At 37.7% G+C, this 15,938-nt stretch overlaps 2 protein-coding genes and 1 long non-coding RNA gene across 4 annotated transcripts; 2 read left to right on the top strand and 1 right to left on the bottom strand.

Annotated features, from left to right (window-relative positions):
• Window positions 1-1,852: 1,852 nt before the first annotated feature.
• LOC129788746 (uncharacterized) lies at window positions 1,853-3,816 on the top strand. Of its 2 annotated transcripts, none has more exons than XM_055825067.1 (2): window positions 1,853-2,268; window positions 2,318-3,816. In XM_055825067.1, exon 2 carries the CDS (start codon window positions 2,387-2,389, stop codon window positions 3,752-3,754), a length of 1,368 nt encoding a protein of 455 aa, XP_055681042.1. In that variant the 5' UTR covers window positions 1,853-2,268; window positions 2,318-2,386; the 3' UTR covers window positions 3,755-3,816. The 2 variants fall into 2 exon arrangements, with proteins under 2 accessions (XP_055681042.1, XP_055681041.1); XM_055825066.1 differs by having other exon boundaries at window positions 2,344-3,816.
• An 865-nt stretch (window positions 3,817-4,681) lies between these two features.
• Window positions 4,682-6,464, top strand: LOC129788753 (uncharacterized). The gene is made up of 2 exons (XM_055825077.1): window positions 4,682-4,911; window positions 4,989-6,464. Exon 2 carries the CDS (start codon window positions 5,028-5,030, stop codon window positions 6,246-6,248), a length of 1,221 nt encoding a protein of 406 aa, XP_055681052.1. The 5' UTR covers window positions 4,682-4,911; window positions 4,989-5,027; the 3' UTR covers window positions 6,249-6,464.
• Window positions 6,465-10,997: 4,533 nt separating this feature from the next.
• LOC129788805 (uncharacterized) lies at window positions 10,998-11,607 on the bottom strand. Its single transcript, XR_008750394.1, has 2 exons — window positions 11,457-11,607; window positions 10,998-11,358 (listed from the first exon to the last, which is right to left on the bottom strand). It is a non-coding gene; the product is annotated as an uncharacterized LOC129788805 (long non-coding RNA).
• Window positions 11,608-15,938: the final 4,331 nt, after the last annotated feature.

Consider the following 15,938-nt stretch of genomic DNA (forward strand, 5'->3'; position numbering starts at 1 on the left):
GTCTCAAAATTTCAGATTCATATGAAAACGTTCTGTATGATGATTACTTTATTTTGGCGGATTTACCAATGCTAAAGCATTTTAAAGTCGTACATTATCCCTCCCATGAACCTGCTGATGTTAGTTCTCTTCTTCTACGAATAAGCTACCAGAATAGATTGGAATCACTGATATGGTGCTGTTTACCTGTAACACCGATCACCGAGGCAGCTCTTCGACAACTAACCAATCTCAAGGCATTGTGTATAACTGGTTCAGTGTGGGATTTTAAATTCATGGATTCAACATTGGAATGTTTACCTACTTCCATAGAGTACCTTCACATTCATCATTCAAGTGTCTTATCAAAAAATCTTGCGTTGTTTGTCAAGAGATGCACACAATTGAAGCTTCTCAGTGTAATACACTGCCAATACATTAATGAGAGTTTTATTAATAAAATTCTTCGTTATTTGAGAGGGAGATCCCACATGTTGAAGCTTGAGTTTGCTCCATGGCAAATATACCGAAAAGAAAGAAGAGATTTACTCATGACTCACAGCGGATGGAATCCCACAAAATTAATTTTGACGATAAACTATAACTATTAGTTTTAAGTTTAAGTTTAAGGATATATGTACAGTTCATTTATTATTCATTCCGGATATCAATGAAATAAGCCCTAATGAAGAAAAAAATTAGCCAAATTTTAAAATAAAAATTATAAGAGGGCATGGGGCAAAAAGATAGTTTTTTGGGAGAAACATTTTCCTGGGACCGTATTATGTAACTCTCCGAGTGCTGGGTGGCCCATAAGAACTATACAGCCACCCAGCACTCGGAGAGTTACATAATACGCCCTCAGAGCTAAATTATTAAATCAAAATTAATGTTTATTTTTCTTTCACATATAGGTATGAACGGACCTCCAAATAAAATAAATAAAAAATTAGGACCGAAATCACCCTCTGGCCCGTAAATTACAGGCAATAATTGACGCCAAAGTAACAAAATGTACACTTTATATTATTTTAAAAAACATATTTGCAGTTTGTATTTGAGTCACCCTGTCTAATGATTTTTCTCAGTACACAAAAGCTGTGTCTAAAAGAAACACAGCTAAAGGGCCTAATTCAGCGACCAAGAAACTCTTGAAATCTTTAAATTTTGTACTGAAATTTCAAGTTAAGCGAATTTCAAGGGTTTCTTGGTCGCTGAATAAGGCCCAAAATTTTGTGCATAAGGGAGATGGTGGGAAATACACCCAAGTTCAATAGGGCCCATAACGACTATCTTATAGGAAATAACCGATTCTTAAAAACGGTTTCTAACTTTTTGCCCCAAGTGGTACTTTTTAGTGACAATGTTCTACGGAAAAACCCGGAAAATTTAGACTAGGTTCGAAGTTCAGCAATAGTTGCTCTATCTAAAAATGCATTTGGATCAACAAAGAATACAAAGAAATACGCCAAAATAAGATATTGAAATTAAAAGTCAAAGTAACTTTGAGATTCGAAAAAAATTTGTTTAGATAAGTCCCAAAATAGTAGATCAATTAATTATAAAACTTTATATGTTTAGAGTTATAAAAGGTACCTTTTGACTAAATTAAGTAGAACAATTACGAAATAATATTTACTGAGATATTGGAGATGTGTTGTCTTGTCTTTCAAACTTTTTGCCTCAGTTACCTCTAAAGGAATTTTAATATAATTTGTATTCAGAGTTTTTTCTTTTTTTTTATTAAAATGCTATAAAAAAAATATAATTGTGGAATTTTAATCACGCCCATTTGATTCGAAAATTTAAATATCCCACAAAGCCGAAGTTTTACGAACAGTGTCCGAAGCAGACCACGTGGTTCCGACAAAATTAACCCTTTAACGTCCAACGTGAAACATAAAAACATTGAAACATGCGCTCTTTTATCGCGATTTGTATTCTATGAATTTTTTTAGAGGACTTTTCTCACTCAGAACGTCTTCTTTGACCCCTTATGCGTGAATTTGATGCATTTGTAACATGGAAAAACAATTACATTCATAAATAATTGAAAAAATAAAATGTTTCACGTTTGGGTCAGCGTATGACCCAAAAAACCTTAAAGGGTTAAAGAAGAAGAAATAACGAAAACGTCTTCCGGCCTTTTAATTTATTTTCTTGGTTTATATTCTGCCATTATAAGTGCCTTTTCATCCAATAAATCCAGAAGTTTATTAAAAAAAAAACTTTTTAAGTATTATTTGCATTGTAAAAGTGGTAAAGATAGAGTTAAGGTTATTTATATAGGTTAGAAAAAACAAAAGTGAGTATTTCAATGTTTTTAATATCAAAATAGACGGGATTTTTTAATTTATTTTTTAGGGAAACGCTTTACAACAGAGTCTGATTTAAATTTTCCACAAAGATGTATTTACGAAGCCACCGCAAGAGGAAAATGGAGTTACAAGCAGCCGAAGAAATTGGAAAAAAATCATTCCGGGAAGGTGAAGACTCCATCCTGCGGCTCAACGATGATTGCCTCTGTCACATCTTCTCATTCCTCAACCTACAAGATCTCATGGTGGCAGAAGAAGTTTGTACGCGGTTTGAAGCTGTGGCACAGCAAATGTATAAATTCATCAAAAAATTGGATTTTGCCACAGACTTGCAAAATGACATAACATCACCAAAGGCAATTAAAGCTGCTTGCCGTGTGGGATCTTATGTTAGCTCCATAAAGGTTGTTGGCTTTGAATATAACAACAAGGATATAAAGGATAAAGTAGACTTTTCCCAATTCCTAAGGATGTACTTTACAAATTTGCAAAAAGTTGTTTTGGGATTCCTGGATATACAAAAATGTAATGAATGTATTACGAATTTGGCTGTTGCTTTCAAAGAAGTCAAAGAAGTAGAGTTGTACTCTTGCAAAATCCCGGACAACAATCTCAAGATTCTGTTCCAAATTGATCAACTCGAAGTATTTCAATGTTATTACGATGATATACTTGATGGAACTTTCATGGAAGGGCTCACGAGGAATATCAGGCAGATAACCATGTGCGGTTGTTATAATGTGAAGAGTGAAAAATTCAAAAAATTCTGCAGAGAACACCCAAATTTGAAGAGCCTCAACATTTGTTCATACGGATGGATTAATAAGACATGCTTGAGTACAATCGCTGAACATCTAAAGGAACTGGAAACCCTCCAAATGTCAGATTCATATTATTATGTTTCAAGTGACGATTACGCCGTTTTGGCGGATTTACCAATGCTAAAGCATTTTAAAAATTTGCCTATCCCAGGAAATTCTTTGGGTAATTGCAATTTACTTCTTCAACAAATATGCAAACACAATCAATTGGAATCCTTGGCATGGCGTTACAGACCCATTGCTCTTGAAAAGGAAAATGAGACAGCCCTTCGAAAGCTTACTAAACTCAAAGAATTGAATGTATCTGATTCAACGTGGCTTGTTACATTCTCGGATTCCACATTGGACTCCTTGTCTACATGCCTGGAGTATCTTCACATTTATGAATCGAGAATCTCACTTGAACATCTTGAAAAGTTTATCAAGAAGTGCAAATTTTTAAAACTCCTCAATGTGCCATTTTGCCAAGATATTAATGAGAATTTTATTCTGCGTATTCTTCCACATCTCAAGGAGAGATCCCACATGTTGGAACTTGTGATTTGTCAATTCAAAACTCTCGATAAAATCTCTGTAGAATTTCGGAGGACCTACATTGGAATAAATTCGTCAAAGTTAATGATTACTTTTGAATAATAAAAAATAAGGATGTGAATTAAGGGAATTATGTGAGATTAATGAAATAAAATTTACCTATCTAAAATCAAAATATTAATGAGTTTTAATTTTGTTTAATATTTCTCAGATTTGCTTTTTTTTAATGTTATTAAAACTTGGAAGATTTCTGTAGACACAGTGGCCATTTCGAGTTTTTAAATCATCATAGATTAAAATATATTGGACCTATCATGATAATTATCACGTCTATGTGTAAGGAATTTCAATTACTTTTAATTAGGTGAAAAAAATCCGGAAAATATCTTTTTTTTTATAAGATAATTAAGGTCAAAGTCGAAATTATACGCGGAGGATGAAAATGGACACAGTGTCCATTCAAGTTCTCATACATTTTTGACAGCTTTTTGAGGTTATGTTTCCCCGTATTTTCTAAATCAAGATCTCTTGTTAACTTTTTCGCGATGAAAATCATTAGTGTGCACTCATTTTATGGCCGGAAGTGGTCAGATAGTTACTTAGAGAACTGAAGGAAGTGATTATTCAGGCTCAAAAAGAAAATCGGCAAAATTGTATCAAAAAATCTGATTTAAATTGACAATTATGCATTGATTGTACGCAACTTTTTTTATTATTAATTTTTGTGAAAAATTATTTAAAAATTGAGTACAAAAATACTTGGATTAGATTAAGAATTAATGGAACTTTTGATCGTCATTCAATAAGCAGATCTACAATTAACCAAACATTTGATATTTGGCCTTTTTAGCCTTTTTATCATGTTGGACACGGTGACCATTTTATTTCTCCGCGTAGGTAAGAAGTGTTCAGTCCTCCAAGTGTTAAATTGATCTCACTGCGAAACGAATTTTCGAAAATTTGAATATCCCGTAAAGCCGTCGTTTAACGAATAATGTACGAATCGTTTCGAAGTAGAACACGTGGTTCCGCCAAAATTAAAGAAGAAGAAATAACGAAAACTGTAATCAGTCGTTGTGTTTAATGTTCAACATAAAAGTCTTCTGAGCTTTTTATTTGTTTGCAACATAATTCTGCTTTAATTGCTGTAATAGTGCCTTTTCATTCTTTAAATTTAGAAGAAATTTCTAAGGAAAGGTTGAAAATATTATTTGCATTGTAAAACCGTTGAAATTATTAAGTTAGAAAAGAAATCAAACGTAAGTAAAAATGCTTTAATGCCCCTCTTATTAAAACATTAACGAATTTCTTCAATTTCTTTCTTTTTCTCTTTAAGGTGACGCGACGCTTTGAATTGATTCAAATTTCCACAGAAATGCATTTAAGCCGCAGCAACAAAAGGACAATGGATCTACAAACAGCAGAGCAGTGCAGTTCTATTCCAACGAAAAGATCTTGTGATGACGCCTTTATTTTACGACTAAACTTTGATTGCCTTTACCACATTTTCTCATTCCTCAAACTACAAGAACTCATGGTGGCAGAAGAAGTTTGCACGCGCTTTGAAGAAGTAGCAGCAAAAACATATAAATCCTTCAAGATGTTGGATTTTAGCAAAGACTTGCAAAATGATATAAAATCACCAAAGGCAATTAAAGCTGCTTGCCGTGTGGGATCTTATGTTAGCTCCATAAAGGCATACTGCCGTGAATTTGACAAGGATGTAAAGGATAAAGTACACTTTTCCCAATTCCTAAGGATGTACTTTACAAATTTGCAAAAAGTTGTTTTGATATACCTGGATGCACGAAGATGTGAAGAATGTATTATGAATTTGGCTGTTGCTTTCAAAGAAGTTAAAGAAGTACGATTGAGCTCTTGCAAAATCTCGGACAACAATCTCAAGATTTTGTTCCAAATTGATCAACTTGAAATATTTAAATGTACTTACGACGATGAACTTGATGGAACTTTCATGGAAGGACTCCCGAGGAATATGAGAAAGATAACCTTGTGCTGTTGTGATAATATGAATAGTGAAAAATTCAAAAAATTCTGCAGAGAACACCCAAACTTGAAGAGCCTCAATATATATGAATTAAATTGTATTGATAAGACCTGCTTGAGTACAATCGCTGAACATCTAAAGGAACTGGAAACCCTCCAAATGTCAAATTCATATAAAAATGTTTCAAGTGACGATTACGCCGTTTTAGCGGATTTGCCAATGCTGAAGCATTTAAAATTTACATCTATCCCATGGAATTCATTGGGTACTTGCAATTTACTTCTTCAACAAATATGCAAGCACAATCAATTGGAATCCTTGGCATGGCATTACAGATACATTTTTCATAAAAGGGAAAATGAGACAGCCCTTCGAAAGCTTACTAAACTCAAAGAATTGGATGTATCTGGTTCAACGTGGCTTGTTACATTCTCGGATTCCACATTGGACTCCTTGTCTACATGCCTGGAGCATCTTCACATTTATGAAGCGAGAATCCCACTTGAACATCTTGAAAACTTTATCAAGAAGTGCAAATTTTTAAAACTCCTCAATGGCTCAGAACAGAAGGCCGTGACTTTTGGTTGACGTCTTCGCGAAGCAACTTTTTGGAAGCGACTTTTTTGCGAAGACATAACCTCAAAGCAACTTTTTTTTATGCAAAAAAGTGAGAAATACGGGGAAAAATGCATTGCAGTGCCCCCGGAGGGCTTCCCGTATGCTCTTGATGCATTTTTCAGGTGAAAATTCGCACAATTCTTTTTTTTGTCACAAAAATCTTTCGAGGCAACTTTTTTGGCACTTGGAGGCAACTTGAAGTTCGTACACTTTTTAATACACTTTTTTTCTTTCCGGAACGGTATGATGTGTGCCCGGAAAGTACCATAAGGGCCTGGAATTTCAGCAGGATGACTGCCAATTGCACCAGGAAGTTTCTAAGGGATCTTAGGAACTTCCTTTTTATCACCCGGCTTTTCCTTGTGTTATCTTTGGGCCAAAATCTGAGTGTATAAAAATGTTTTACGAAATTGCAAATATGACTTCCTTCAAGTTCCTGTGCGAATTTTCGGGTGGAAATTGACTTTAGGGGCATACGGGAAGCCCTCCGGGGGCACTGCAATGCAGTTTTTCCCACATTTTTCAATTTTTTTTGCACAAAAAAAAAGTTGCTTTGAGGATATGTTTCCTCAAAAAAGTCGCTTCCAAAAAGTTTCCTCAAAAATGTTTCCTCAAAAAAGTCGCTTCCAAAAAGTTTCCTCAAAAAAGTCGCTTCCAAAAAGTTGCTTCGCGAAGACGTCAACCAAAAGTCACGGCCTTCTGTTCTGAGCCAATGTGCCATTTTGCCAAAATATTAATGAGAATTTTATTCTGCGTATTCTTCCACATCTCAAGGAGAGATCCCACATGTTGGAACTTGTGATTAATCAATTCAAAACTCTCGATAAAATCTCTGTAGAATTTCAGAGGACCTACATTGGAATGAATTCGTCAAAGTTAATGATAACTCTTAATTAATAAAAAATAAGGATATGAATTAAGGAAATTAGGTGAGATTAATAAAATAAAATTTACCTATCTAAAATCAAAATTTTAATGAGTTTTAATTTTGTTTAATATTTCTCATATTTTTGCTTTTTTTAATGTTTAAAATTGATCTTACTGCGAAATAATAAAGAAATGAATTTCGAAAATTTTAATATCTCGTAAAGCCGAAGTTTTACGAAGAGTATCCGAAGAAGAACACGTGGTTCCGCCAAAATTAAAGAAGAAGAAATAACGAAAACGAGAATCAGTCGTTGCGTTCAATGTTCAACGTAAAAGTCTTCTGAGCATTTGTAGTTTATTTGTTTGCGACATAATTCTGCTTTAATTAATTTAATAGTGCCTTTTCATCCTTTTAATTTAGAAGAAATTTCTTTTGCATTGTAAAACCGTTGAAATTATAAAGTTAGAAAAGAAATAAAACGTAAGTAAAAATGCTTTAATGCCCCTCTTATTAAAACATTAACGAATTTATTTCTTTTTCTTTTAAAGAGACGCTTTGAATTGATTAAAATTTTCCACAGAAATGCATTTAAGCTGCAGCAACAAAAGGAAAATGGATCTACAAACAGCAGAACAGTGCAGTTCTATTCCAACGAAAAGATCTTATGATGACGCCTTTATTTTACGTCTAAACTTTGATTGCCTTTACCACATTTTCTCATTCCTCAAACTACAAGAACTCATGGTGGCAGAAGAAGTTTGCACGCGCTTTGAAGAAGTAGCAGCAAGAACATATAAATCCTTCAAGATGTTGGATTTTTCCGACGACATCCTGTGTGATCTAAACTCCTCAAAGGCAATTAAAGCTGCTTGCCGTGTTGGGCCGTATGTTAGCTTCATAAAATCAAACTACATAATACTCGACAGTGAAAAAGAGAACTTTGCTAAATTTTTAAGGATTCACTTTAAAAATTTGCAACAAATTTATTTACTGTGAAGGCTGTGATATTCAGGGGAGTGAAACAATCATGAATTTTTCAATTGCCTTTAAAGATGTTAAGGAAGTAGTGATAGACACTTGCAAACTATCCGACAATAACTTCAAGATGCTCTTCCAAGTTAATCAACTGCAGGTTCTCAAATGTTACTACAATGAAAAACTCGATGGAACTTTCTTGGAAGGACTCACGAGGAATCTTAGAGAGCTAACCCTATGCTTCTGTCCTAATGTGAAGAGTAAACTATTCAAAGAATTCTGCAAAAAACATCCAAACTTGAAGAGTCTCGATATAAGTGCATTGAAGTGTATTGATAAGACGTGCTTGAGTTCAATCGCTACGCATCTAAGGGAATTGGAAAGCCTTAAAATTTCTGATTCATATAAAACCGCCGTGGATGAAGATTACATCAATTTGGGGGATTTGCCAATGCTGAAGCATTTAAAAATCGTACGAATCCCATGGAATTCTAGGGGTAATCGCAATTTACTTATTCAACGAATATGCATGCACAATCAATTGGAATCCTTAGCATGGTGTCATAGATACATCACCCACCATGACGGAAACGACAGAGCCCTTCGAAATCTCACCAAACTCAAGGAATTGCACATAAATGATACAACATGGCTGCACAAATTCACAGATTCAACATTGGAGTCCTTGTCTACATCTCTGCAGAAACTCCACATTCCCCATTCAGATGTCTCACCGAAACATCTTGAGCTGTTTGTTAAGAGATGCCAATTTTTGCAGCTGCTCAACGTGAGACATTGCCGAAATATTGATGAGAATTTTATTCCTCAAATTCTTCCACATCTGCGGGGGAGATCCCACATGTTGGAGCTCGTGATTACAGACTGGCTCAGAACAGACGGCCGTGACTATTGGTTGACGTCTTCGCGATGCAACTTTTTGGATGTGACTTTTTTGCGCAGACATAACCTCAAAGCAACTTTTTTTTGTGCAAAAAAGTGAGAAATACGGGAAAAATGCGTGGCAGTGCCCCCGGGGGGCCTCCCTTATGCTCTTGATGCATTTTCCAGGCGGAAATTTGCATAATTCTGTTTTTTATCACAAAAATCTTTCGATGCAACTTTTTTTGACACTTGGATGCGACTTTTTCGATGTAACTTTTTTGGATGTAACTTTTTGGGTGTGACTTTTTTGATGCAACTTTTTTGGATGTGACTTTTTCGAGGAAACTTTTTTTTTGGTCAAAAAAAGTGAAAAATTTGGGAAAAATTGCCTTGCAGTGCCCCCGGGGGGCCTCCCTTATGCTCTTGATACATTTTTTAGGCGAAAGTTTGCACAATTCCGCATTTTTTATTTCATGTTCAATTGAGGTTATGTTTGGTGGAGTTTTTTTCCCGAGCGAAAAAAAGTTGCATCCTCAACTGAAGTTTTGGGTGAGGAAAATTTTTTCCTCGCCAAACATAACCTAAAAGCAAATTGTTTGGGTGCAAAAACAAAGTGAAAAATGTGGGATAAAGTGCATTGCAGTGCCCCCGGGGGGCTTCCTGTATGCGCTTTAAGACATTTTTAGCCACCACATTCCACCATATCAGCAGCGAAATGCCGATGTGGCGGATATGCTGAAAAAGTAGACGAAACTCATGTAAGTACTTTATTGAATTCTTGAAGCTTTCTATCAATCACAACATTCATCAAATTATCCAATTCTATCAGGTGAGCACTGCATCCAGAGCTTCCTCTCAACCATTGTCTACGTGAGTTTCTTCTCGGTGGTCGAATGCGGGATCCTGACCATCATTCATGGCACCTACATTGCCCACGTGACGCGCTTCAATCGTACCAGACCACTTCCGGATGCATTGCGGGGTTCCTTCAAGGGTTGTAGCGGAATACGGATGTGGCGGATTTGCTGAAGAAGTAGACGGATCTCCTAAGCTTCCCCCTCAACAAGGAGATTATGGACGAGTTCGACTGACGAGATTGCAGTAATCAGTAACATTATGGTAAGATTTATTTAAGCTCTTCCGGGAATGGAAATCTAACTAGAATTTGTATTTACAGGTCACCAAGGAAGAAAACATTGGCTTGGAGATCAATCAGTGCTACATTCCGAGTACAAAAAGGGTGCTCTGGGAGGGGCATCAGCAATTGTAGACATAAAAAATGTTTTATTAAAATTGTATTCTTAAATTCCCTATGGTTTTTTTTTCTTTTCTCCTCGGTGTTGCTAGAACATCCATATAATTGAGTCTTGTGCTCTTGAAGTGTTTTATAGTTCTCTAGTGTTTTTTTCTTCTAATAATTGTCTTAAAACATCCTTCCGGGAGCAACTTGAAGTTTGTACCCTTTTCTTTCCCGGAACGGTTTGATGTGTGCCCGGAAAGTACCATAAGTGCCTGGAAGTTCAGCAGGAGGACTGCCAAGTGCATCAGGAAGTTTTTAAGGGATCTTACGAATTTCCTTTTCATCACCCGACTGATCCTCGGTGTCATCTTTAGGCCAAAGTCTGAATCTATAAAAATGCTTCACGAAATTGCAGAGAAGACTTCCTAAATTTTATTTTTTTTGGCCCCTAAATGAAATCAAGGATCAGTCGGATGTTGAAAAGGAGGTTCCCAAGAACACTTAGAAACATCCTGATGCACTTGGCAGTCCTCCTGCTGAACTTCCAGGCACTTATGGTACTTTCCGGGCACACATCAAACCGTTCCGGGAAAGAAAAGGGTACAAACTTCAAGTTGCTCCCGGAAGGATGTTTTAAGACAATTATTAGAAGAAAAAAACACTAGAGAACTATAAAACACTTCAAGAGCACAAGACTCAATTATATGGATGTTCTAGCAACACCGAGGAGAAAAGAAAAAAAAACCATAGGGAATTTAAGAATACAATTTTAATAAATAATGCTTCTCCCGGAACTCATACAAGTACGTTGAAGCCTTAAATGCATGCAGAATAAATGCATTTACTCATCATTGTCCTGGGTACATTTTAAACAAATTCTAAATTAACAAAAAGTACAAACTAATAATCTCTTGGGGAGCTATTTAAAATGCAAAAATATATCTCTGTGTGGTTAAGCTCTCCCTCTGTAAATCCCATGAGATCGTGCTTCTTCCACCACAAACTGTAACTCATGAAAAGCCAGCCGATCAAACGGTTAAGTATTTTCTTCCCTGAGATGAGAATGTTTGTTGAGTACACGAGAATTGGGCTATCCTGAACAGCTGAATGAGCACCTGGAGAGTAGAGAAACAGAAGATATAAGAGAAGAAAAGCAACTCGATGATCTGTGAGCACATATTTCAATTATATTCACATTTCCGAAAGAGCTTACCATAAAAAAAATTGCTGGTGTTGTGACAAGGTGAACTATGTTGCGATTGTTGCAATCTCTTTCCGGACGCTGGAGGCTCCAAAAAGGAAAGAAAAGCTTCTCCCGTAAAACCCAAAAGTCGAACTCGTCCATAATCTCCTTGTTGAGGGGGAAGCTTGTAAAATACCTGACAATGGGATACCAATTGTCATAGCCAGGTACTACGATTCAGACTTATGGGGTGGGTCCGTCCGTACGACCCCATGGCCCACGAGTAACTGAGCCAACCGTACTAGGGTGGTTGGGAGAGAGAGCCACCTTAAGACTCCCGCCAACCCCACACACATAAGCCAATCTGTCCTATACCATGACAGTTAGTACCAGCGGTACTACATTCGGCCATTCCTGACTTTTGTGACGTCCTCGGCACAAGCTAGGAAAAGCAAGACAGATTGACCGAATTTTCCCGTGATCTTCGACCAGTATACTTCGCAATGAATGCGATAACAACTACGGTCCTTTGTATAGAGTACAAGTCTGTATTAGACAACAACTCTTTGCACAAACTGAAGATCATATCAAAATGTTCCAGTGGAACTTCTTCCAACCAGTATACTTCGCAATTAATGCGATAACAACTGGGTTTATGTGTTCTAGAGTGCAAGCCCGGCACAGTGGACAACAACTCTATAGACAACTGGAAGAATATCAAATTGTTCCTAATGGAACCGTACCTGGTGGTCCAAGTACACAAGGGTTCTATTTGATTTAGTACGCCAGTGCACATGACACAAAATCATCACACCCATGAACCTACAGAAGGTTCTCTCAACACAGCTTACGCCATGTTACTTGTTTCTCATGGAACATATGTCTAGACTTAGCTTACCCAGTTCCAGGAACCGTAAGCTCGTTCCATAGAGACTAGTGTCTCCGAGAAACCATTCGTCGTATGACTAACTATCAAGAACCTTGGATTGATGTTAACCAATACGACACTTCAGATTTTCAACGTAACAGGCCCACCATGCAAGCATGATGCCTCTCCGCGAAAACCTCGTCATGCTTTATCTACACCAGTATCATTTACTCACAGACTCATGAATCTCTATATCATCTAGTCAACGAAGACTCATGAATGTTGTCTTTAGTATTAACTGGTTACATGACCTGAATGTCTTGTCTAGCTTACAATGCGTCCATTGATCGCCCAGACCTACATTCCAATTCATCCATTCTACCATATCTATTGAGACAGAAGGTTGGTTCTATGGATGCTTGAAGAGCCAGTTTATCACAGTATTTCTACTGATCACATAAACAGAGTGAATCGCTCTTCCATGTGCACAAGCACCTTTCTCTTCTCCTGATACCTCTATGCGAAACAAGAATCTCAGAGGACTTCCTTTCACCCAGGTATCTAATGCTTCAGTAAACCTGATCAGAAGAGAAACGCTACTTCAACACACTACGTCTTGTCAGTGTCCTATACTGCAAGCTATACTTCTACGCTTCAGTAAATAACGATTTGTACCAATACCAGTACCTTTCTTTTACCATGATACCACACCAGGGAAAGAGCGATAACCTCGAAGAACTTCCTTCCGCTCAGGTATCATCAGATGCCTCGGTAGGCATTGCACAAAAGAGAGACTACCTATGCTATAACGCCACTAGTCCGTTTCACTAGATTCAAGCCCTAACTATGCTTCAGTGAAACCTCTCTCTCTTCCCTACAATTTACTGAAGAATCTTTCTTGGACATCGACAACCTTGATTCCATCCTCTTTGATCTCTATTCGAACCACCATAATATTCCTTTCATCTCGGTTTTTAACTAAGATCCCTCAATAATCCTAACCCGAGATGTACGAATTCCCAAGGAAAGATCACAAGGAAAACCAGTTGTCCTAATTCTTCATTATTCCTCTTGAAATATTCTTCCCCCTTTTTTTTTTTTTCAAGAAGAGTCCCGGTTGGTCTCTTTTTTCTTATTCTTTATTCCCTTTTTTTTTATTCTTCAATTCTCTGAAAGGAAACTTTCAATTTTTGGACAATTTTTTTTTGTTACGTTGCATTTCAAGGAATTCAACCAATTCTTCAATTCTTTGAAATTTTCATTAAATTCCTTTTTTTTTGAATTTCATGAAGATTTCAACACATTGGTTCCTTATAATTCCTTTGCAACTCACCTCTTTTCTTTTTTTTTTTTTATTTCATTCCTTTAATGCTGTAAAGGAATCTTGCAATTAACATTCTCTTAAATTTAACATGTTAAACATAAACACAAAATTCATCAAGAGAATGACAGGGGTTGAAAAGCGCTTTTCAGGGTTAACATTTCAATATCATGGTATAAAACATTTTTTTTTAACAAAAAAAAAATCATGATACCAAATTCGGAGAATACCACTCTCCTACCAAGAGAAAATACTTGCGATTTTCCTTCTCTTTTACTCCACATGCTCATCCTGCATGCCTTCTTTTCCGCCGCATCATCCTCAGCGTGTCAGGCCGCTGCATGATGCTGACTTTGTTGTTGTGTGTGTGTGTGTGTCGCTGTCGTCACGATGTTCGCTGCGGAGCTCTCCATCACTCACCACACACACCCATGCCGCATCGTCCTGGGCGTGCAAACTCGCTACATCGCTGAGAGCTTCGTTGGTGTGTGTATGTGCTCTCGCTCTCTGCGACGATCATGCTGAGCGATCTCCGTCGTTGCCGCACACACACACACATTCTTACGCGCCCGCTCCCTCTCATGCACTACACACGCGACACTTTTTTTTTGCGTCTTAAACGTCCTCAAATGACGCATTTTCATTAAATTCGCGACACTTTTTCCTCTGCGAAAACGTTTTTCGCATCGAAGGAAACCACGACGGGACTTCCCCTGCCCCGCAAAAGCCCCACAAGAGACTTTTTTCCGCACACATTTTCGCGCCGGGCAACACAAAAACTGCCAAAATGTCACTTTTATGTCGCGTTTTTCACGGTTTTTCCGACGCGTTTTCCCCGAATTTCGCTCATTTACACAACAAGAAACCATTATTTAGCACTCACGGGTGCTACAACGCGATTTTCTACGCCGCGAAAGTCCCAAAACGGTGGACTTTTTCCGCGAATTTCACCACGTGACGTCAAAGTGACGCCATGAAATTTTTCACTCGCGAATTCGCACAAATCACGCACTTTTCCACTTCCGCGAACGAGTTTTGGGCTTATCCCACTTCTGAATTGTAAAATACCTGACAATGGGATACCAATTGTCATAGCCAGGTACTACGATTCAGACTTATGGGGTGGGTCCGTCCGTACGACCCCATGGCCCACGAGTAACTGAGCCAACCGTACTAGGGTGGTTGGGAGAGAGAGCCACCTTAAGACTCCCGCCAACCCCACACACATAAGCCAATCTGTCCTATACCATGACAGTTAGTACCAGCGGTACTACAAGCTTAGGAGATCCGTCTACTTCTTCAGCAAATCCGCCACATCCGTATTCCGCTGCAACCCTTGAAGGAACCCCGCAATGCATCCGGAAGTGGTCTGGTACGATTGAAGCGCGTCACGTGGGCAATGTAGGTGCCATGAATGATGGTCAGGATCCCGCATTCGACCACCGAGAAGAAACTCACGTAGACAATGGTTGAGAGGAAGCTCTGGATGCAGTGCTCACCTGATAGAATTGGATAATTTGATGAATGTTGTGATTGATAGAAAGCTTCAAGAATTCAATAAAGTACTTACATGAGTTTCGTCTACTTTTTCAGCAAATCCGCCACATCCGCAAACCGACTGATCCCTTGAAGGAACCCCACATTGCATCCGGAAGTGGTCTGGTACCTCAATTTAATACACGATAAAACATTCGGAATTGTGCTGAATTTTGAACAGAAAATGTTTTAAAGCGCATACGGGAAGCCCCCCGGGGGCACTGCAATGAACTTTATCCCACATTTTTCACTTTGTTTTTGCACCCAAACAATTTGCTTTTAGGTTATGTTTGGCGAGGAAAAAATTTTCCTCACCCAAAACTTCAGTTGAGGATGCAACTTTTTTTCGCTCGGGAAAAAAACTCCACCAAACATAACCTCAATTGAACATGAAATAAAAAATGCGGAATTGTGCAAACTTTCGCCTAAAAAATGCATCAAGAGCATAAGGGAGGCCCCCCGGGGGCACTGCAAGGCAGTTTTTCCCACATTTTTCACTTTTTTTGACCAAAAAAAAAAGTTTCCTCGAAAAAGTCACATCCAAAAAAGTTGCATCAAAAAAGTCACACCCAAAAAGTCACATCCAAAAAAGTTACATCGAAAAAGTCGCATCCAAGTGTCAAAAAAAGTTGCATCGAAAGATTTTTGTGACAAAAAACAGAATTGTGCAAATTTCCGCCTGGAAAATGCATCAAGAGCATAAGGGAGGCCCCCCGGGGGCACTGCCACGCATTTTTTCCCGTATTTCTCACTTTTTTGCACAAAAAAAAGTTGCTTTGAGGTTATG

This window comes from Lutzomyia longipalpis, chromosome 2 (assembly GCF_024334085.1).
Source record: "Lutzomyia longipalpis isolate SR_M1_2022 chromosome 2, ASM2433408v1".
Classification (NCBI taxonomy): Eukaryota; Metazoa; Arthropoda; class Insecta; order Diptera; family Psychodidae; genus Lutzomyia; species Lutzomyia longipalpis.

Coding starts and splice junctions, on each gene's coding strand:
- LOC129788753 (XM_055825077.1), top strand. CDS start 5,028: ATGCATTTAAGCCGCAGCAACAAAAGGACAATGGATCTACAAACAGCA.
- LOC129788746 (XM_055825067.1), top strand. CDS start 2,387: ATGTATTTACGAAGCCACCGCAAGAGGAAAATGGAGTTACAAGCAGCC.